A 22,697-nucleotide genomic window follows, 5' to 3' on the forward strand; every position below is an offset into this window, starting at 1 on the left:
ATCTCACTTACAGTGGTTGCAAGATATAATGTCTTGTTTGAAACTTGAAAAAATTAGGTATTCGCTCAAACAGTCTCCGGATACTTTCGAAAAAATATTGGGTCCTTTTTTGAGAACATTTCCAGCTCTCTAGCAGCTTTGACGTGTAGGGATGGACGATACTTGGGATATTACACAAGGCAGGTCCTATGGTGGAGGGATGGTACAGTACTGGAAGTGATAGGTTGGAATGTGGAGTAGGGGTTGATTTTTTGTTTTGTTTGTCTGTTTGTGTGTGTGTGTGTGTATATATATATATATATATATATATATATATATATATATATATATATATATATATATATATATATATTACTGTCTGGGCAACTTTATTCTGTATTACGTTGGTGTGCCCTGTTCTGTTTTGTACGTGTAATTTCAATAAAATATATTTTGAGTAAAAAAAAAAAAAAATTACACAGCTGAATCAAAAATTTATTTAAACTGAAAAATATATATCTTACAATTATTTTTATTTTGATAATACTTTTCAAATGATTATAAAATTCAAGAACAAACATTGAATTTTCAGTTTCAAAATTTCTTTTTTCATTTTTTTATTTTCAAATTACAAAACTTTAATTTTTCAGTTTCAAAATTTATTTTTCCAATCTTTTTTATTTTCAGATTACAAAACCTTTGGCCTTGATTTAGCTCCATAGTGACCCACTGCTTTGGCCATTCTAACAGTTAGAAGGTTTTTACAGCTTGAACAACTTCCAGCTTTTGCTCCAACTTTTATTTCCTTCTTGGTGTGTTCATCCAGTCAAGTGATAACAGGTAAGCATCTTTTGGTAGAGCAGGCAAAGATAAAAATGTGCAGGTTAGGGGTCCCCGAGGACTAGGGTTGGAAACCACTGCTTTAGAGCATTGCAGCACTAACCAATCTTATGGATGGTGTGAAGCACATGCATGCTTCTGGCAAACAAATTACCTGATGTGATCTAATGCAAATGTACAATTTCAGCCAATTTTCATTGTGAACATGTGGGAAATCCCAATTAACCCCATACTAATATATTCTGTTAACTGTTGACTTTGACACCTCAGGGTCTCTCCTAGGACATCACTGACTTTTTGCACCAGTGGTGTCTTCCTCAGAACCCTGATGGGTGGAGATGACAGCCTCTTGACAGTCACGCATGCCATTGTGGTGAGTGTCACAACTTTGAGGAAATATAATTGACACAAATCTTAAATATTTGCTTGCATTTATGAACCCATTCAGTGAAATATAAAGATTTCAAACAATGTATTAACAATGAATGTTTTTCTTCAAACTTTGACCAGAACAGCTAGAATCAGACCAGAGTAGAGTGGATTTTTCTTGCATGTTCCCTTGGAGACTTAGGCCCAATCTCAATTCTCTTTTGCTCCCCTTGGCCCTACCCCTACCCCTTTTAAAACAAGGGGTAAGGTGAAGGGGTATGCCTCTAGCCCTATGAATTGAGAAAAACTACCCTTCTCAAACTGCCATCTTCAGTGTTTGTCAACATGGCAACCGAAGCACAACTTGTTGCAGTAGCCCGTTTGCTGTTTTTATTTTCTCGCCTTTCTGCGTAAATGCAAAGAAATAGAAGAAGTCGCAGACTTCTTCGACGCGTCGCACCCATGTCGGAGAATTTTGTGGTATTAATAATTCATTTAATTAATTCATAATTTATAATAATAAATAATAATAATTAGTAATTATTTAATGTTAGTGTACTAACAATGATCACTAATAATAGTAATAATTAATATTAATTGATCAATTATTGATTGATTAGTAATTAATTAATGAATTAATTAGTAATTAAAATAAATAAACACTTGAATTATATCAGTCTGTGTGGAAAGAATGTATACATTATACAAGTTTCACTTTTTGAATGGAATTACTGAAATAAATACATTTTTTCATGATATTGTAATTATATGACCAGCACCGGTATGAATGTTACGGGCTGCATCTAGTTCTGTTAACCTTATATTTCTTTTTCAAATTCTCCCATTTTTTTGCATCCAGCCCTATTTCCTTTAGAAATTTCCTTGACAAATAATAGCAGTCTATTAGGACGTCAGGTTATGTGTTACACATATACATGTGTGCGTATATACTTTCCAACTTACTCCCATTGATGAAACTTCTCATTTCCTGTCCGAAAGCTTATTAGGAGCTGAGTGTGCTCAGGGCTCCCTATTTCTTTACAAAATACACACGTGTTACAGACCTTGAAATCCAACAGCAGGGATCGCTATTATCCAAAGATTCATGAACATACAAGTTAACATGCTTATCTTTTATCACAGTTTTCTCCATTGTGAGATATAAAATTGTTTTATCGTAGTGTTTGTGTGTATACGCATTATAACGCCTCAGCAAATGAGCGAAGTTACGATATTCTTCAGAACAACAATATACGCAACATGCATCCAGCAGCATACACGTTGCTGTCATAGGCAATTGCCTGTAAAGTTTTTTGGCAAGTTATAACTAGGGTTGGGTATCGAGAACCGGTTCCTTTCGGGTATCGTTAAGAAATGATTCGATCCACCGACATCAATAACCTTTTTACTTAAGGACTCCCTTATTGGTCCTTCAGAGTCGCCATTGTTTTTGGGGGTGTTTGTCAGGAAAATTATAATTTCTCTACATTGATTACAGACCCTGCAGTGGGACCCTGTAGTTAGGGCTGGATCAGGTGACCCTAAACCATCCCTTAGTTATGCTGCTATAGACCTAGTCTGCTGGGGGCTCTGCATTTAATCATTGGTGATTGATCTCTGCTCCCCTCCACAGCATGTCTTTTTCCTGATTCTCTCCCTCAGCCCCAACCAGTCCCAGCAGAAGACTGCCCCTCCCTGAGCCTGGTTCTGCTGGAGGTTTCTTCCTGTTAAAAGGGAGTTTTTCCTTCCCACTGTCACCAAGTGCTTGCTCACAGGGGGTCGTTTTGACCATTGGGGTTTTTCTGTAATTATTGTATGGCTTTTGCCTTACAATATAAAGCGCCTTGGGGCAACTGTTTGTTGTGATTTGGCGCTATATAAATAAAATTGCTTTGATTTGATATTTATTTACGTTAAAGCCCCTTTCACACCAGGGCTGCTCCCAGTTGCTCCCTATGGCGTCATGACGACGCAGGAATTTCTGCATCAGGTGCGCGCAGCAAGGAGCAGAGAGGAGGTGAGAACGCAGCCTGCAGGTTCTCTGCATAGAGAAGTCAGAGTGCACAGTTTGGCTTCAGACAGACTGTGCACTCTGACTTCTCTTCTACTTGTTGTGCTGAGCTGCAGGGCTGCGCTCTGAGTTCTGTTACAGTTTATCTTTCCTCCCTTGACCACGAGATGCGCGCGCACGCACGAACCGTCCTAAGCAAATGTGGAGATGTCTGGAGTTGTACTTGATGTTGACATGTCCTGGACTTATGTCCTTTTTTAACTGTGATGAGAGAGTCTGGAGAGAAAGGAACTAACTGCCTGCAGACAATTTTTTTTCTTTTCTTTCCTCCTTTGACAGCGAGATGCACGCGTGTGAGCGAACCGTCCTGTCTCAGGACTTATGTCCTTTTTTTTGTCCTTTTTTTTAACTGTGATGTGAGAGTTTGAGCAGAGAACAAGGAACTAATGCCTGCAGCCAGACTTTTTTTTTTCTCTTAATTGTTCACATGTGCGCGTGTGAATGAACGTCCATGAGTGGACTAGAGATGTCCGGACTTTTTACTGAATATTTCTGGCAATCATTTTGCCTTTTTTTTTACTCAGCATGTAGTTTTTACTGCATTAAGTACACGGTATAACAACAGTCCTGCTTGATTTATACTGCGGGAACAATGGAACATAGCAGGAATCATAAATTGGCTTCGAGTCACGCTGGGTAACGCCTGTTTGTCCCGAGTTACGCCTCTTTGCCCCGACTTGCGCTGGAACCACTTCCTTTCTGCGTCCAGCACAGGACGCCAAAAAAATTAAACAGGTTTAATTTTTCGGCGCCCGACTTGCTTCCTCCTTTGCGCCCCTCACGCTGTTGTGGCGCCGAGCTGCATCGTCTCGGCACTGAGTTGCTTCCACGCGGCATCATCATAATGACGCACGGCGCAACCGGGAGCACCCCCCGGTGAAAGGGGCTGAAGACTCAATGAAATACATAGAAAACTTCTATAGCCTACTTTTAGTACAAAATTCACAAGAGGTATCGATAAGGGAATCGATAAGGAATCAGATCGATAAGCAGAATCGATAATGACATTGATATGTCAGGATTCGTGGTCGCGTGACACAGAAGGTGTTTGGACACAAATGCAAACTCTCAGACGATGCGGTGTAATAATAATCTTTATCTTACAGACAGTCCAGGGTCCAGTACACAGAAAGGCAGGCCGCGTAGCAAAGGTACAGATGAGGGCAAGGCAAAATACGTAGTCAGGAAGAGGCTGAGGTCGAAGTCACAGTGAGACACAATATCAGAGTCAGAGGCAGAGAGCAAAATCCGGAAAAGCAGAACGAGGTCAAAAAACACTGAGGTATATGAGACGAGAACAGGGCTGGAACGAAGATACGAAGATCAACGAGCTGGCACCGCGGTGAGGGAAGTGAGCGCTAAATAACAGGTGATCAAACAAGGTGCACGTGTGATCGAGGGTTCTGGAAGGATTTGTGGCTGGATGCAACAAAGATGAGGTAAGCAGGTGCAAGATAGTGCAGTGGAGACAACACAAAGTGGAGTGATGTAAGATGCAAAGACGCCAGAGTAAGGAGTGTGAGTGGATAAATACACTAAACAGACACAATGAGTGAGGGATGATGGGATGAGACAAGGTTCAGTGGCGTGGAGTGAAAACGAAGCAGATCAAAAGCAAAAGGAGTCAGTGAATGAAAACCAATGGTGAAAGTATAACATGCCCACAGACCAACAAAAGGAAATGTGAATCGAATAAAGGGCAAACTAGGAAACAGAGTGACAGACCTAAAAATAGCACAAGAATAATAAGACTAAAAACACCACTTGAACTGAATCTCAATCTGACATCACAGACAGAGGAAATAAGACAGAACCGATATGAAGAACAGAAACAAAACCAGAACCTACAGTAAAACGATGGAAAAACTAAAACCAGTGATTGCAGAAAACAAAAAGAATACAAGATAATAAAACACCAAAGATACATAATAAATGCAACCAGAGAAAACATAATACAAAATGATCAAAAGGGTAACCAAAAGGATCAAATCCGGGGAGGCAGATGACAACAGGGTACAAACCCATAACCTCGCCCTGAGCCCGGACCCACCCTGACACAATATCGATAAAATCTTATCAGTACCCATCCCTAGTTATAACTTTCTAAATAGCGTAATTTGTAATGAAAGCCGCTTTCATTTGTGCAGCTATGGGCGCCATGTTTGCTTCTTTGGAGAAAGCTCCTCCTACCCCCCCCAAACGGAGTGTACATCCAGATTCACTCTGTTTGAAGGGGTTTGTAGCCCTCAGCCTACCCCTCCGACAAGAGAATTAAGACACCCCTCTGTCTGTCGTGCCCGTGCAAAATGGAGGAGAAGGGTTAGTAAGGGTAAGGGCCGAGGGGTAGAATTGAGATTCAGCCTTAGTGTATGGCCCCTTCACATATAACACGTAGTTGGGCGAATGAGGCTGAAACCGGACGAAAAAGGCTGAATTGCGAACCTTGAAAAATTCCAGCAGCTGTCGTGAGGGACAGATGGTAGGACAGCCATGTATGGATGCTGTACGATCCCACGGCAATTGTTTCGTGCACGCGCACAGTGCGACCATGTAAGAGGTATGATACCACATCGTGTTGACATAGCAGCGTCAATTAAATGTTGTAAAAATGTACATAAATTGAAGAAAATGTTTAAGGACAACATAATGAGAGAGCACAGAACATTATAAGAGCAATGAATGTACTGTTTAAATGTAAGACAATCATGTTACTGGTAATGTGTAATTGATGCTTGATGACTTGACGCTTTTTGTGTTGGAATTTAGGAAACGGATTTTGTTTTGTCTCTTAAAATATTTCATTTCTGTTATAAAAAGCAGAGAATACAAGAGTTATCATGCTGCTGTTCATTTTTGTTCATGAACCATGCCCATGGATGTAAACAAGGAATTAATTAGCTGATATGAATGAATTCTTGCGCTCACATCATGAACACATCTGCTGGCTCTGCACATCCAGCTATCTCTGGCCAGTCAGCGTGTGTCGCGCCGAAGGACACCACATTGTGGACTATAACTCGTGGGGATGTGACATTTGCCTCGCCAGCTGGCAATTCATATGATCAGATGGATATTTTCACATGGGGCAGCCTGGCTGATGGTGTCTGCAGTGCGCACTGAGGCACTGCTGAACGCATTCTAAAGGTGATATGTGTTTTTATTTTTCACCATGTCATGAGAGGCTGCCGACACATGTGCATTGTGGTGGCTTGTTGAGAGGTGATGTTCTTAATGGCACAGTAGCTGTTCTCCAGCTGTGAGTAGTGATGAAACAGTGATCAGGTGCAGCTCTGACTGCTTAATCATCGCTGTGCACGTTGAGATGTGGCTGGGGGCGATCCAAAGGTGATCTTGTTTGTTTTTTATTTTTCCCCATGCTGTCATCGTTTACAGACACGCGTGCACCCTGTGCCTTGTGCATGGTGATTGGAGCACATGTGACAATATGTGCTCCCCAGCTTTGCTTTGCGCTGACACAGCAGCTGCGATGTGCAGCAATGCAAGCCACAGGAACTCAGTCACTGGCCGTGGGCCGTGGTCAGCTCCCTCCCTGCTCGATTTCCAATGACATCCAACCCATGATGTGATTACATTCAGCCACAGTCTCCTGACAAATGCATAACTGCAGTGGGTGTGAGGACGTGTGATCATGTCAGTCCGGACATCACAGCACCGTTGAGCAACACGCCCACCTGTCCAGAGCAGCAAAGCGCTCACATGAATGGGCTCACAGCTCCAGGATGTTGGCAAATGACCTGCCCACACTGTCCATCAGTCAGGCTGTCACATGATGGACGGACTGTTTGGACATTGCGATCACCTGTCGTGAGGCACAGCACGTCGGTGAGCTGTTTTTAGTTTTTACCATGTCATGAGAGCCTGTCTACAAATGTGTATTGCGGTAGCATGTTGAGAGATGATGTTCTTTATGGCATGATATGTGTTCTCCAGCTGTGAGTAGCAATGGCACAGTGGTCAGCTGTGACGTGATGATCACCTTGGTGAATGTGCGTGTGGTCATGTGACGGCTTTAGTGCCCCTGTGTACGGTGACATCTGATTGCGTCAGTGGGCGCACCTGGGCCATGATCATCAGCGGTCACGTGACATAGCTGCCCGGTTGGATGGCACACTGGCACTGTGAAACGCAGCTGGGTTTTATTTTTATCTCTGTTGTGGCGTGGGCGCGCTGCTGGTCGGTAATTTCACCTCCAGCAGGACATGTTGGATATGCCATGATGGGAGTTCCACAGCTGTCAGCTGTTCCATCATGGACATGACACCCGTCCATGTATGGGTATAGCACTGGACAGCGATTGTACCGCACTCCGGCCACCATTTGAGCCTTCGCCACCACAGCCACACCTCGACAATGTTGGATTGTGGAGTGTGGGGGGTGGACACATTGTCTACCCTTTGAGTTTTCGTCACCTGGACTGCAGCTCGAAAGTGGTGTCTTGCACTCTACATTTGTGCTGGCCGCACGAATGGCTCTGCATTTCTAAGGGCCTAGTGACTGGTGTTGGAAGTTTGTCGGTGGCACCTCGATTCTGGCCGAGCATGGGTCAAATGGCCGTTTGGTGGCATTTACCCTCATTCGTCCACTGGTGTGAATGCTATCTCATTCACCACATTCGGCCAGGGTGCAGTGTGGCCGATTATTTTGTGCCGTGGTCCGACCTGCATACGACATGCTGTAAGAATGTCGAGATCGCGGTCAGATGGCAGTACAACCTCATCTTGATGCTGTTCGATTGGGTTTCCAGCACAAGTGCGACACAAATGTGGAGTGCTGTGGCTGAATGGTTGTGCTGACTGCTGTTTGAGGTGGCTTAGATTTTTCATGACTGTCATTCGAATCCTCCTTCGTACGCCATTCGGCCTCATTGTGTTATGTGTGAAGGGGCCATTTGTTTGGCTTTGTTGTATTTGTGAACAGATTTACTCACAGCACAGTGGTGGCCATGTGGTTAGTGTACTTGGTTTCAGTGTGGAAGGTGTTTTAGGTTCCATCCTCACCCCTGCCACATTGCTCCATGTAATGACAGACATGTCTTCAGCAAATGGAGTCCCTCCAGATTTGTTTCACATGTAGAAACATCCTACAGCAGTCTGTGGTACCACCATAGAATGAATACAGTTGTATTCAAATGTTTGGGCACCCCTGATAATTTTCATGATTTTCCTTTATAAATCATTGGTTGTTTGGATCAAAAATTTCAGTTAAATCTATCATATAGCCGACAGACGCACAGATATTTTACAAGTGAAATGAAGTTTCTAGTATTTACAGAAAGTGTGCAATAAATATTTAAACAAAATTGGGCAGGTGCATAAATTTTGACACCCTTGTCATTTTATTGATTTGAATACAAAGTTGAAGTTGCACCAGGGCTGGATCTTTCAGCAAGACAATGACCCCAAACACTGCTCAAAATCTACTAAGGCATTCATGCAGAGGAACAAGTACATCGTTCTGGAATGGCCATCTCAGTCCCCAGACCTGAATATTATTGGAAATCTGTGGTGTAATTTTAAGTGGGCTGTCCATGCTCGGAAACAACAAACCAGCAGCCCAAATCTTCCTCGTCTGCACGTACATGACAGTATAATATTGTGCACTCTTAATTGAACTTCACAGCAAAAAGCACCTGTTTAAATGTCCTTGTCTCACTTTGGGGATCACATCACCACACGACAGTAATTTTCTGTTCAACTGCACGCTTTGGCAAACCCATGGTGAGGAAGAGAGGTGCTCGCATGGCGAATATTTCATCTGAAATTGTCAGCTTGCTTATGTACAGTGAGAGGGTCCAGCGTCTCTGGAGTATGCCCTGTGTCACCGCCATCAGCAGCAGAAGCAGCAGCAGCGCCGGCATTTTTATTATTACTGAGCCAATAACACCCGAGTGCTTTGAATTATTCACCAAGATCTGAGTGCCAAAAGTCATGCTGAAATGATGTGATGTTCTGCAGCATGCACAGAAGCATCTCCATGTTACGCATCACCAGCCAGTACAGGATGGATCAAACCATCTTCCTCGGTCCTGTGCGCACTGGTCACGAACAGTCCTGGCGCTGTCGAGAAGGCTTGCAAGAAAATAAATAAATGTGACACTTTTCATGCGTCCACAACGATAAAACACCAGAACCGAACTCAGTGCACATGCACGGGAAGCCTACTTTTTAGACCTCCATGCGCCAGCTGTCTGCATCGTGGGTTAGCGGTCGATGCACCCTGCCCTCCTAAGAGCGCTGCGAGCACCCTCGGGGGCCACTCACAAAAAAAAACAAAACAAAGACAAGAACAGCCATTAAACTGAGGTCATCTCTCAGACTGAGTTATTGTTATAACCCACTGATCTGATACAATAATTTCAACATTTCCTTTTTTGAGTTTAATGTTGTTTCGTTAGTTTGTTCAATCAATCATTTATAAGGTTGGTTAGGTTGGAGTAAATTAGGCAGCTAACAAGGTGCACATACAATGGCAGACCTGATTTTGTCAAAGCCATTTGATGGTTTTCCTTAATGAGGAGAAACTTAGAGTTAAACAGCAGGGCAGATAAACACCTAAGATTGATTTGGTGCGAAAGTAGGGAAAAGTAACAGGTCTTCTCAGCTCTGCTGGTATGGCAAAATTAGCTGGCTGACTGGAAGTGCTGTGACAAAGAAAATGTACTGTTGGCCTCTTGATGAAACCATCTCAGGGATGTCTTGTCAAAATTGGGTTTTGGCAATCTGTCTGACTTTGACCGGACATATAAAAGGCATGAAAAGAGCAATGAATATGTGAGTCCATGTGCCATTGAGAGCACACTGGTTAAGTCCCTGCAAAGGACACCTACTTGGTACAATGAAAAGGAATGGAGGACAGAATTTATTGATAAATTCTGTAATTCTATAAAAATTTTTTACAAATTTTATGATGTAAGCCAACGAGCTTCCCTTCTTAGAAAGACCACTATCAGCCACTGCCGAAAGAAATATAAATGCACCCCCCCCATTTTTCATGCTTTAAATTAAACATTTCTATGCACACAAAAGATTTTCTCAAATTTAGTAAAATCCATGTTAGTGAGCATGTTACCATTGTCAAGATAATCCATCCTGATAATCCATATTTTGTGCCATATGTCTTAGGTTTAGACCACTAATTAACTCATCATATCTCTTAATTTTTAACCAGGATGAGGTGCATGAAAGAGATGGCCTAACTGACTTCCTGCTAACCAAGATACGAGATGTGATTCAGAAGATACCCACTTTAAAATTGGTCCTCTCCAGTGCTGCCCTGGATGTAGACCTTTTTTGCCAGTACTTTGGTTCCTGTCCAGTTGTGTATAGTAAGTCCTTCAGTCATATAAATGCTCATACCCATTATTATTGGTGTACTTGCTTCACAGTGTAAATTTACATTTGTTGCTATATATTAGTATCTTTGTAGTTAATGAGGGGTTGCTTTCCCAGTGGCAACATGGCAAACTTTGCCATTTTCTGCAATGCTTTCTGATAATAAATCTTACTTAGAGCCGTGTCACACATGATGTAGCCAACGTATGATGACCATATTAAAAATGCTGGCATATGTCTAATAAATTATGCAGCTATCATACCATGACAATTTAGCCAGAGTATGCTGAGAGCCCCGTTTCCACAGAGTGGTTTGGGCCGGTACTGCACATTATGATACGTGTCGGAACGGTTATGTCTGGCTTGGTTTGCGTTTCTACCACTGGCAGAACCCTTTTGTTTGGCAGGTGGAACACTTAAATATTCACGAGCATGTCATTAAACCTGCGTACGTTGTCGTGCGGCCGCTCCCCTCCACACGGAGGCAGTACAGAGTAATTTAACATAATTTTATTTTATTTTTGTCTTTGTGGATCATCGGATTTATTTTCATCATGTGCAGAATGCTGAAGAATTTGCTGATGCCTGTGATTACAGGGGCGTCTCCCTTGAAAATTAGAGGTCAAAATTGGGCATTCTGAGGCTTCTTGATGGACAGGAATAACAATAGAGCTTAGGAGCTGCTTAAAATAGGACATGTTTACACATTCTTACTGTCATTTTTAGTATTTTGGAAAAGGGCAGGGGTGGCTCCATCAGGTTGGATGGGAAGCGTTGGTGCACAGCCAGTTTCAGATCTATCCAGAGATGTTCAGTCAGATTCAGGTCTAGGCTCTGGCTGGGACACTCAAAGATATTCACAGAGTTGTCCTGAAGCCACTCCTTTGATATCTTTGCTGTGTGTTTAGGGTCATTGTCCTGCTGAAAGATAAACCGTTGCCCCAGTCCGATGTCAGGAGCGCTGGAGCAGGTTTTCATCCAGGATGTCGCTGTACTTTGCTGCGTTCATTTTACCATCAATCCTGACTAGTCTTCCAGTTCCTGTCATTGAACAACATCCCCACAGCATGATGCTGCCACCACCATGCTTCACTGTAGGGATGGTGCCTGGTTTCCTACAAATATGGTGTCTGGCATTCATGCTTGGTTTGTGCTCTGACATGCACGGTCAACTGTGGGACCTTATATGTAGACCATGGGTTAAAGTTCTCCTTCACCACGATGGTTTTCCGTCATTTGGAAAATTTAACCACACATAAGCATGTGCACGTGGTGTTGTGTGTTTTGGGGTCGAAATATGATACTCTCACTGTCAAAGCAACATCCCATTCTGTGCTAATGAACGCAGCAGCAATGTCAGCGTGTATGGCGCCGCACCGCGGGGGAAGGGACTGTGTGAATTTTCACTCCTCTCTGCTTTGTTTACTGCTTGCCATGAGCCATGGCCTTTCTCCTCTCTGTCTTCGTGGGAACATTGGCAGACCTTCCCCAAGTAGAGCGGGGTGTGGCTTTGCATTGAACCAATGAAGCAATGCTTCGATCTGCTGCTTCGGTTCTTTTTTATTTCGCTTTATCTTAATTTTTCCCTGCTAAAATCCTAAAGAGCATATATCTCTGAGTAATATTTACCTTTTTATGTTAAACTGACCCGTTATGGTCTTCTGAAACAGTTGATAGATGTATTTTATAACTTAAAAACGGGACCGATGCTAACGCGTTAGCGTGCCTATGGCGTTTTCAAAGTTATTAGTAGTAATTGTAATATTTTATTCATTTATTTTTATTTATATATCAGTAATAATAGCAACAACAACAATAATAGTAATAATAACTAATAATGCCACAATACAGTTTTAGAGAAACAAACAAAAAGAATCTGATAAAACAAAACAGAAAAGATTAAACCAACTAACAATGAACATAAATAAACAAATATAGAAATAACTGTTTCCTGTGAACATTGAGTGACTCTTACACCTCCACTTCATCCCTGTTTTATTTAAGTTTAATGACAATTTGTTTTGGTCAAACCACATCTAAGCTGTATTTTTACACAAGAAAAAAATAAAATGCAGTAAACTGCACATTTGTGTCTTTTGTCATGAAAATATCTTATTAAATATAACATATTACACCTTAGTCAGGCCTTTAAAATACTTTTGTGGACTCTTTCTGTAATATGTTGTCAGTGGTTGAGATAGTTGCTGTAGGCATCTAAAAATGCTCTTAATCGGGTGAAACCTGATGGAAATCTCTTTGTGGTGTGTCGGTGATGCATGTATGTGCAAAATGAAACAAAACACTACTCCACGTGTGTTTTTGACGAGAATATAACATCATAACTGTTACAAGCTCAAACGTTGATGTTGCGTGACAAAAGGCCTTTTAATAACTCGCTTAAAGAAATAATGGCAAAACTCATATGTAAGTAACAAACAAAAAATAAAAAACAATTAATTGAAAAAATAATCAACCGATTAATCGATTACTAAAATAAAAGTTAGTTGCAGCCCTAGTTTGTTTTACGAGTGAGAGCATTTTACCGATAAAATGTGAATAAGTCAGTTTTGAGTTTCTCAGTGTGCATGCGTTTTCAAAACTGGTGACAGTGTTACTTTGTGCACAGCAGAACAACGTTGTCAGTTTCTTTAGGCCCTAATTTTGTATTTTATTGACTATACAACCAGTGACACAGCACCCTTTTGGCGCATTTACCAAACCGATCAGAATACTACAGAAGACAAAGAATTTTTACGTGACAGTTTGAAGTGGGTTTTCTTTGTTTCATAGGGCTTCATACCCATTGAAATTCACTAGAATATACAAAATTTAACTTGCTATTTTAAAAAGTTTCTGGGGGAGATCTCCCAGACCCCCCATAATCAATACTGTGTTTTTACTTTACAGTTTGAAGTGAGGTTTTGTTGTTTCAGAGGGTTTCATACCCATTAAAATTCACCAGAATACACAAAATTTGACTTGCTCTTTTAAAAATTTTCTGGGGGAGATCCCCCAGACCCCCCAGAATCAAAACTACACCCGCCCCCCACCACTCTTTTATGTACCTTTAAGTTCAGGTTTTGCATTCTTTTTATGCTTTGTCTCTCTCTGCTTAGAGGCAATTTTGAATAGATTTGTATGCTGTATAATGTGTTAATGGTATTTGAGGAAAAAACCAGTGTGTGCCCCCACTACGCCACATTTTAGGGAATTGCTGGCATTGATTTTTGCCAGGAAAAAATTTCAGTCAGATGAAAATGTATTGCCTTAACCCATGATGTAGACAGGTGTGTGTCTTTCCAAATCATGTCCAATCAACTGAATTTACCCCAGGTGGACTCCAGTAAAGCTGTAGAAATATCTCAAGGATGATCAGTGGAAACACCTGAGCTCAATTTTGAGCTTCATGGCAAAGACTGTGAATACTTATGTATATGTGATTTCTTAGATTTTTACCCGAGATAATTAAAATATGTCCATCTGGTATTGCGAAGGCTTTGCGTCTGTCTGTATGTCTGTCTGTGCTCAGCATAGGTCCAGTCCTATTACTGCCAGGGTCTTCAAATTCATCTTGGGACACAGACCTTGGACAAGTTTAAAGATGGTTAACCTTGACCTATTTTAAGAGTTCAAAAGATCATATTATGTTTCCTATTTTAATTTTATGAATCATGCAAATCCACTTTTTTTTTGGGTGTGGGGGGGTGACAGCCAATCAGAGTAGAGAGGCACCGTGACATCACTGGCTGATCTTTCTCTGGTTGCTAATTCAACATGGTGGAATCCGCTCCGTTGTGTTTCTGTGTAAATTTAACATGTTTCTCATACGTAAAAGCTAGCAAGAAATAGACTTCTAAAGCCTGAAACCCTGTTTTTGTAACCTGATAACACCTCTGCGTGAATTACAACACGTCACTGATGTCAGCGTGCACGCGCATCACATATGGTTCAAGGTAACTTCCAGTCAAAAGCTCGTGTATGAGCACACGCACGCCCTCGTGCAGACGCTGTTAAAAGGTAAATGCTCATACAACTGAGGGTATTTTAAGCATTGCATTATATTTTTGTTTTTAATATATTTGTAAAATCATTTTTAAAAAACCCTGTATAAACATTTTTTTTTTTAATTTTCCATCCATTTTGGATTAAGACTAACATAACAATGTGGAAAAAAGTGAAGTGCTATGAATACTTTCTGCACTGTATCTGGTTAATTGGCTGTGTGTGTGTGTGTGTTGCATTTTTTTATGTTCTGTCAGTTTTCTCAGTTTTGTTCACTGGAAATTTTTAGCTCCAAAAGGGCTGTTTGGATTTTTATTCCCTCTCTGTCTTATTGTACGGTATTTTCCGTAGTATAAGTTGCACCTGTAAAAAAAAATACATCATTAAGATGAAAAAACTATATATGAGTCAAACAGACGTCCAATCTCACCTTTTTCGGTATTGTCAGCTCTTTAATTTGGGATTTTTGTGCCTTGTTGTACAGTACTTTTTGTTACTGGCAGTTATTCTTTTATTATTGAAGTTTATTTTGTTTAGTGCTTTGAATCCTGGGAATGTCCTGTATAAATAGTTATTATGATTACTGTTATTAATTACAAACTTGTGATTTTTTGGTACATACTTTGCAATGGAGTAAAAAAAAAACCCTATGACATATACTCTGCAAGGTACCATAATTGTGTTAGTATTTGGGGTTAAACTGTACCTAGAGTGTTACTTTTTTATTTCTAAATATGCTGTGGACACATTTATGTAAATGTGCTTATAACAAGAACTGATGGTTTGAACTGTTTTGTTTAGTCAAAGGACGACAGTTTGAGGTGAAGGAAGTTTTTCTGGAGGATGTCCTGCGGTTTACGGGATACAGCAATAAGGACATGATGAAATTTAAAGAAGATGCACAGAGAAGTAAGAATTTTTTGTTTTTATTAATATGAAAGAATTTAAATAATTTGAACATCTTCTAAAATATATTTCTGCAATGTCAATATGATGCGTGTTTGCATGGCACGTTTTGTTTGTCAGCGGAAAAGAAGCAGAAACGTTTGACTGAGTGGTGTCAAGCTGTAGAGAACGGTTCCGTCCAAGAGGAGGACACAACTGCTGATTGTGCCGCCGGCTTTGTGCAAGACAGCAGCTCTTTAGAACAAGGGAACAAGAACTCCAACAAGCTGGTATACACACTGTACTCTTGTTTCATGTATGTGTCTGCTAGCTTAAAATGACAGTTTGGGCCACATTTCGGATTAAGAGTTAATTTGTGGTGAATTGCGAATTCATCATCAGGGGTCAAAAGGTAATTTTCTTGGTGGCATCATGATAAATGATAGCAAATTGTAAAAACTCATGAGGTGGTAACAGGTTCTGGCAGATTGACAGTCAATCGTGACTGGGAAAGTGCACGAGAATGCACATCAGAGTACGTAGAAGTCCCGCCTACTTGCCAAAAAAGTGGTTTCTTCCTTACCTCACTTTTGTCACTGTATTTAAATAATTACAATGGACAAGAAAGAAAACAGAATGAGGGTGAACGCGCGCCCGCATGCGCGCGCACACACACACACACACAGCTTTGTAAAACAGTTTTTTTTTCATTTAGAATAATTAGCTTACTCAGTGTGATCTTTAATTAAAACAAGGCTTTCAGTTGTTTCGGTTTGTTGTGCTTTGGTGTCAACTGTGCTTTGGTTAAAGCAGCACAGCCTTATTTGGAATTAAATTTGCAGTGGCTGTTGTGTGATGATTTCTTGAACTATACAGAGCAGTGTTTCACCAGTATAAAGAGTCTTTCACTTGATGTGCAGCAGAAAGATTTATTTATTTTTTGTTTTTGACTTGACCAAGTGTTCATGAGGTTGAGTCAGTGTGATGTTTTTTGTCTTGTAGACTGAAACTGGACAGCTGCACCCGTGGCTGCTGAAGGAGATGGACTCCTGTATTTTCAACATTTTTCTCAATGAAGACCAGGATGCATTCATTCAACTCTTCAACCTCATCCTAAATGAAAATGTTAATGGTACGTTTTTGGGGGCTGATCTTTGTCAGGCAGCTTTTCACGATTAGCTTTTCAGTTTAACGAACCATAAATACTTAAAAACATTACCCTTTTAAAAAGTATTTGAAGTCATCACTGAGGTATCCTTGGCGGTGGGCGTTGTGGGAGTATTGGGTACCGAATCACTGCAACGTGTGATCCAGTCTCTGTAGGAGCTGTGTCCGCATTCTTGGCATTTCATCAGACTTGTTTCCAGTGGGTGTTGGTCTCCACCGGTGCTGCTACTTGTCACCAATCCTGTTTTTGATGTTCGGGATTTCAAGGTGCAGTTAGGGACTGGAGGGTGTCCAGTTTGGTGACCTCAAAGGTGCATCTCTGCTTTTTGCAGATGATGTGGCTCTGTTGGCTTCATCAGTTTGAGCAGGTTTGACGCCAGATGTGAAGTGACTGGGATGAAGCTCAGAACCTCATAATCTGAGACCATGGTCAGAAAATGGTGGATTGTCCCTTCGGGGTCATGGGAGAGTTACTGCCTTAAGTGGAGTATCTTGGGGTGTTGTTCATGAGTTAGGGTAAGTTGGAGTGTGTGATCAATAGACTGATTGGGGTGGTGTCTGATGTGGTATGGATGTTGTACCGGACCATTGTGGTGAAGAAGGAGCTGAGCCAGAAGACGAGGCTCTCAATCTACTAGACGATTTACACTCCTATCCTCACCTGTGGTCATAAACGTTGGATAATGACTGAAATAATAAGATCAGGAATACAAGCAGCTGAAGTGAGATTCCTCCATCATGTATCTGGGCTTAGACTCCCGGACTGAGTGAGAAACTCGACTATCTGGGAGGGACTCGGAATAGAGCTGCTCCTCCTTCGCATCGAAAGGAGCCAGCTGAGGTGGTTCGGGCACTTGGTGAAGATTCCCCCCGGTTGTTTCCCGAGCGAGGTCTTTCAGGCACGTCCAACTGGGAGGAGGCCCTGGGAAGATGATGATGAAGATGATGTTTGTATCCTTTTAGAAAAACGCGATCATAATGTTACTTTTTTTAATGTTAACAACATAAACATTTTTTTAACATGTAAACAGTTCTGTGCAAAATTATATACATTAATTATAATATAAAATCATACAATATTTGATTGCAAAAGGATTCACTCAATTCCAGTTATTTAGTATTTAGTATGACATAGTAGGGTAAGTGTACCCATTAAGCCCAGCAAAATTTAAGTTTCGCTATTTTTCCTATATATTGACATAATTTGTAAGTGACATCATTTGTTAAAGGGCAAGATTTACCTCTCATTTGAATATTTAGTAATTAGTTCATGTACAATTCAAAAGATGTAATTAAGAAATTTTAGGGAAAAAGTCAAAGGTCTGGAATGGGCGTAATTGTACCATGGTACCATTTAAACCCATGTGTGTTACAAATAAGTCCATAAGATCATTTATTGATAAAATGTGTTTACTGCAATAATTAATGCATAAAATTAGAATTAATGCATTATATTTTGTAAATGACAGTGAAAGTTTTTTTTTAAATCCCGTTTGAACAAGATCATCATCTGAACAAATGACATACATGACAAACAGTGCAGTACACAACACAGAACAATGAATCAGTTTAGTTTCATTTTAGGCAATTCAATTAAAAATAAACAGCAATATTATATTTACATATTAAAATCTACATTTTATCTATCATATCTCTGTCTGTCCATCTATCTATCTAGTAAAGTAGATCAGTAATTTAAAGTCACACAGTGAACTGTTAAGCTACTTTTAAACACTTGAACAGAAAAATGTATTTAACTTGTAGTAGAGGAAATTCTGTGTTGAAATGCATGAGGTGAGCTTAAATGGTTCCACCGTGAGGAACGCTTAAAAAAGATAATGCTTTCTTTTCAAAATGTAAGATATGTTCACAAAACATATGTCAACAGGCATGGACCTCCGGTGGCGCACGCGTACGCTGCGACTCGGCAGTGAGTGAAAAGTTTGCAGCGTTTTTAGCGTTTTTAAAGTCTAGCGTTTTCAAAGTCTTATTTTATTGCTTAAGTGCTTATACAGTGCGCAGTGCAAAGTGCAGCTAAAATGGACCCTATACGATTAAGTATTTGGACTCTTTTGTTTTGTCTGGCTCTCGCTATACTGCAAGGAAAAGTCGGTTGCTACCGACTGCAGTACAGCAGAAATGAATTGCTCCAGCTTAACTTTGGAGTGCGCTTTGGAGTACCTGAGGTTGCGGAGCTCACTTCCAGGATGGTACTACGACCTGGCTCTGTAAAACCTGGTGCGGTGGGAAGCAAAGGGGGGAAACGAAAGCGAGGAAAAAGAGGAGGCGTGCGTCTGCGTCCGAAGAAACGGGGGCTTGGCCGAGTTCCGCTGCCTCCTGTTATTTTGGGTAATTCACAGTCTATACGGAACAAAGTGAACGAATTACAGAGCAATGCTCGCTATATAAAGGATTACAGCAACTGTGGCATCATTGCGCTAACTGAGACGTGGCTTACCGATCGGGACAGGAATGCCGACCTGAGGATTGACGGCTTTGGAGCTCCTCTCCGGCTGGACCGAGATGCAGAGGTGACGGGGAAATCCCAAGGGGATGGCGTGTGTCTGTACGTCAATGAGCGATACTGTAACCTTAAGTCTGTAACTGTTAGAGCGCATCTGCACGCTAGACATAGAACTTCTTTCGGTGTCACTTCGCCCCTTTTATCTGCCCCGTGAATTTCCACAGCTCTTCATTACTGTGGTTTGCATACATCCGAGAGCTAATGCCAACTCTGCCTGTTCTGTCATCTTTGATGTGTTGCAGAAACTGTCTCACTCACCTGACGCTCCAATCCTCTTGCTTGGTGACTTCAATCATGTGTCCTTGGATAAGACTCTCCCCAATATGTATCAGTACGTTACCTGCCCTACCAGGTGGGATAAAACTATTGATCTTTGTTACGGGTCGGTTAAGGAGGCCTATAAGTCTGTGTCCCTGCCTCCTCTCGGATCTGGGAATCACTATTTTGTGGACCTGATGCCTTACTACAACCCCTGGCAAAAATTATGGAATCACTGGCCTCGGAGGATGTTCATTCAGTTGTTTAATTTTGTAGAAAAAAGCAGATCACAGACATGACACAAAACTAAAGTCATTTCAAATGGCAACTTTCTGGCTTTAAGAAACACTATAAGAAATCAGGAAAAAAAATTGTGGCAGTCAGTAACGGTTACTTTTTTTTAGACCAAGCAGAGGGGAAAAAAATGTGGAATCACTCAATTCTGAGGAAAAAATTATGCAATCATGAAAAACAAAAGAACGCTCCAGCACATCACTAGTATTTTGTTGCACCACCTCTGGCTTTTATAACAGCTTGCAGTCTCTGAGGCATGGACTTAATGAGTGACAAACAGTACTCTTCATCAATCTGGCTCCAACTTTCTCTGATTGCTGTTGCCAGATAAGCTTTGCAGGTTGGAGCCTTGTCATGGACCATTTTCTTCAACTTCACCAAAGATTTTCAATTGGATTAAGATCCGGACTATTTGCAGGCCATGACATTGACCCTATGTGTCTTTTTGCAAGGAATGTTTTCACAGTTTTTGCTCTATGGCAAGATGCATTATCATCTTGAACAATGATTTAATCATCCCCAAACATCCTTTCAATTGATGGGATAAGAAAAGTGTCCAAAATATCAACATAAACTTGTGCATTTCTTGATGATGTAATGACAGCCATCTCCCCAGTGCCTTTACCTGCCATGCAGCCCCATATCATCAATGACTGTGGAAATTTACATGTTCTCTTCAGGCAGTCATCTTTATAAATCTCATTGGAACGGCACCAAACAAAAGTTCCAGCATCATCACCTTGCCCAATGCAGATTCGAGATTCATCACTGAATATGACTTTCATCCAGTCATCCACAGTCCACGATTGCTTTTCCTTAGCCCATTGTAACGTTTTTTTCTGTTTAGGTGTTAATGATGGCTTTCGTTTAGCTTTTCTGTATGCAAATCCCATTTCCTTTAGGTGGTTTCTTACAGTTCAGTCACAGACGTTGACTCCAGTTTCCTCCCATTCGTTCCTCATTTGTTTTGTTGTGCATTTTCGATTTTTGAGACATATTGCTTTACGTTTTCTGTCTTGACGCTTTGATGTCTTCCTTGGTCTACCAGTATGTTTGCCTTTAACAACCTTCCCATGTTGTTTGTATTTGGTCCAGAGTTTAGACACAGCTGACTGTGAACAACCAACATCTTTTGCAACATTGTGTGATGATTTACCCTCTTTTAAGAGTTTGATAATCCTCTCCTTTGTTTCACTTGACATCTCTCGTGTTGGAGCCATGATTCATGTCAGTCCACTTGGTGCAACAGCTCTCCAAGGTGTGATCACTCCTTTTTAGATGCAGACTAACGAGCAGATCTGATTTGATGCAGGTGTTAGTTTTGGGGATGAAAATTTACAGGGTGATTCCATAATTTATTCCTCAGAATTGAGTGAGTCCATATTTTTTTCCCTCTGCTTGGTCTAAAAACGTAACTGCTACTGACTGCCACAATTTTTTTTCTTGATTTCTTATAGTGTTTCTTAAAGCCAGAAAGTTGCCATTTGAAATGACTTTAGTTTTGTGTCATGTCTGTGATCTGCTTTTTTTCTAAGAAATTAAACAACTGAATGAACATCCTCTGAGGCCGGTGATTTCATAATTTTTGCCAGGGGTTGTATAAGTCTCTGCTTAAGAGGGAGACGGTCTCCACTAGAGAAATTAAGGACTGGAACAGTGATGCAGTGCTTTGCCTTCAGGAGTGCTATGAATGCACTGATTGGGACATATTTAAAGAAGCATGTGATGATAACCTGGATGAACTGGCGGATATGATCTGTTCTTATGTGGTGTATTGTAGGGATATGTTGATTCCTTCCAAAAAAGTAAAAATATATCCTAACAACAAACCCTGGGTCACAAAGTCTGTGAGAACCAGTTTACAATCTAAGAGAGAGGCTCATAGATCTGGGTCAGTCATGGAACTACACAATGCTACTAAAGAAGTGAAAATTGTGCTGGAAAAGGCCAAGAGAAATTATGCAGGGAAAATAGAGGAAAAGATGGCAAATAAAAATCTTGGATCTGCTTGGTCTTGTATGAAAACGATAGCTGGGCTTCAGGAGCCCAAGTCAAGATCCATCACCTTGTTGAAGGACTTTCAGACAGATGTTGAATTTGCAAATGCTCTGAATAGTTTTTACACTAGGTTTGATATCTTTGATCACAGATCAGAGATTGAGGAAATAAAATATAAAGTGAAAGACAGCCAGCACTTTTTTTATTTCCCAAAAAGAGGTAGAAAAATCCTTTTGTGCCCTCAAACCTAAAAGTCAGGGCCCTGATAATGCAGTCGCCTCTTAAAAAATTGTGCTAAAGAGCTGAGTCCTATTTTCCAATTTATCTTTAATACGTCTCTGGAAATGCAAACTGTGCCAAAAGTGTGGAAAGATGCTGTTGTTGTCCCTGCCACCAAAAATTGTACTCCAAAAGTTCTAAATGACTTTAGGCCTATAGCTTTGATGTCCATTGTCATGAAAACCTTTGAGAAATTGGTGAGAACTGAAATTATTAATAAAGTAGGTGCCAACTTGGACCCTATGCAATTTGCCTATAGGCCAAATAGAGGGGTCGAGGATGCCACAGTCACTTTAATGAACTTACTTTTCAGATACCTTGAAGGGAAAGGTGCACATGCCAGACTTTTATTCATTGACTTTTCTTCTGCTTTTAACACAATTCAGCCCCACATTTTAGCCTCAAGACTTTTAGAACATTTTAATCTAAGTTGCATTCTTGTGGGCTGGATTTTGAGCTTCCTTACTAACTTACTAACAGGACACAACAGGGTCACCACAAGGCAGTGCTATCTCTCTAATTTTGTACATTTTATACACTGATCTCTGCAGAAGTTGGAGGGATGGGAGAACTATTCTTAAGTATGCAGATGACACTGTTATTGTCAGCCTGCTACAGGACAATGAGGCTGGCCACTGTCCTGTTGTAGATGATTTCTTGGACTGGTGTGAGAAGTCTT

At 40.9% G+C, this 22,697-nt stretch overlaps 1 protein-coding gene across 1 annotated transcript in view; it reads left to right on the plus strand.

The window, feature by feature from the left end:
- The window catches only part of LOC117529122 (3'-5' RNA helicase YTHDC2), a 143,088-nt gene that overhangs the window by 45,934 nt on the left and 74,457 nt on the right, over positions 1-22,697 (plus strand). The window contains exons 7-11 of the mRNA XM_034191822.1: positions 1,090-1,192; positions 10,448-10,604; positions 15,415-15,522; positions 15,640-15,788; positions 16,501-16,630. Coding sequence (XP_034047713.1) covers positions 1,090-1,192; positions 10,448-10,604; positions 15,415-15,522; positions 15,640-15,788; positions 16,501-16,630 — 647 coding nt within the window. The remainder of the gene's footprint in view (positions 1-1,089; positions 1,193-10,447; positions 10,605-15,414; positions 15,523-15,639; positions 15,789-16,500; positions 16,631-22,697) is intronic.

Source organism: Thalassophryne amazonica, chromosome 17 (assembly GCF_902500255.1).
Source record: "Thalassophryne amazonica chromosome 17, fThaAma1.1, whole genome shotgun sequence".
In the NCBI taxonomy this organism is placed as follows: Eukaryota; Metazoa; Chordata; class Actinopteri; order Batrachoidiformes; family Batrachoididae; genus Thalassophryne; species Thalassophryne amazonica.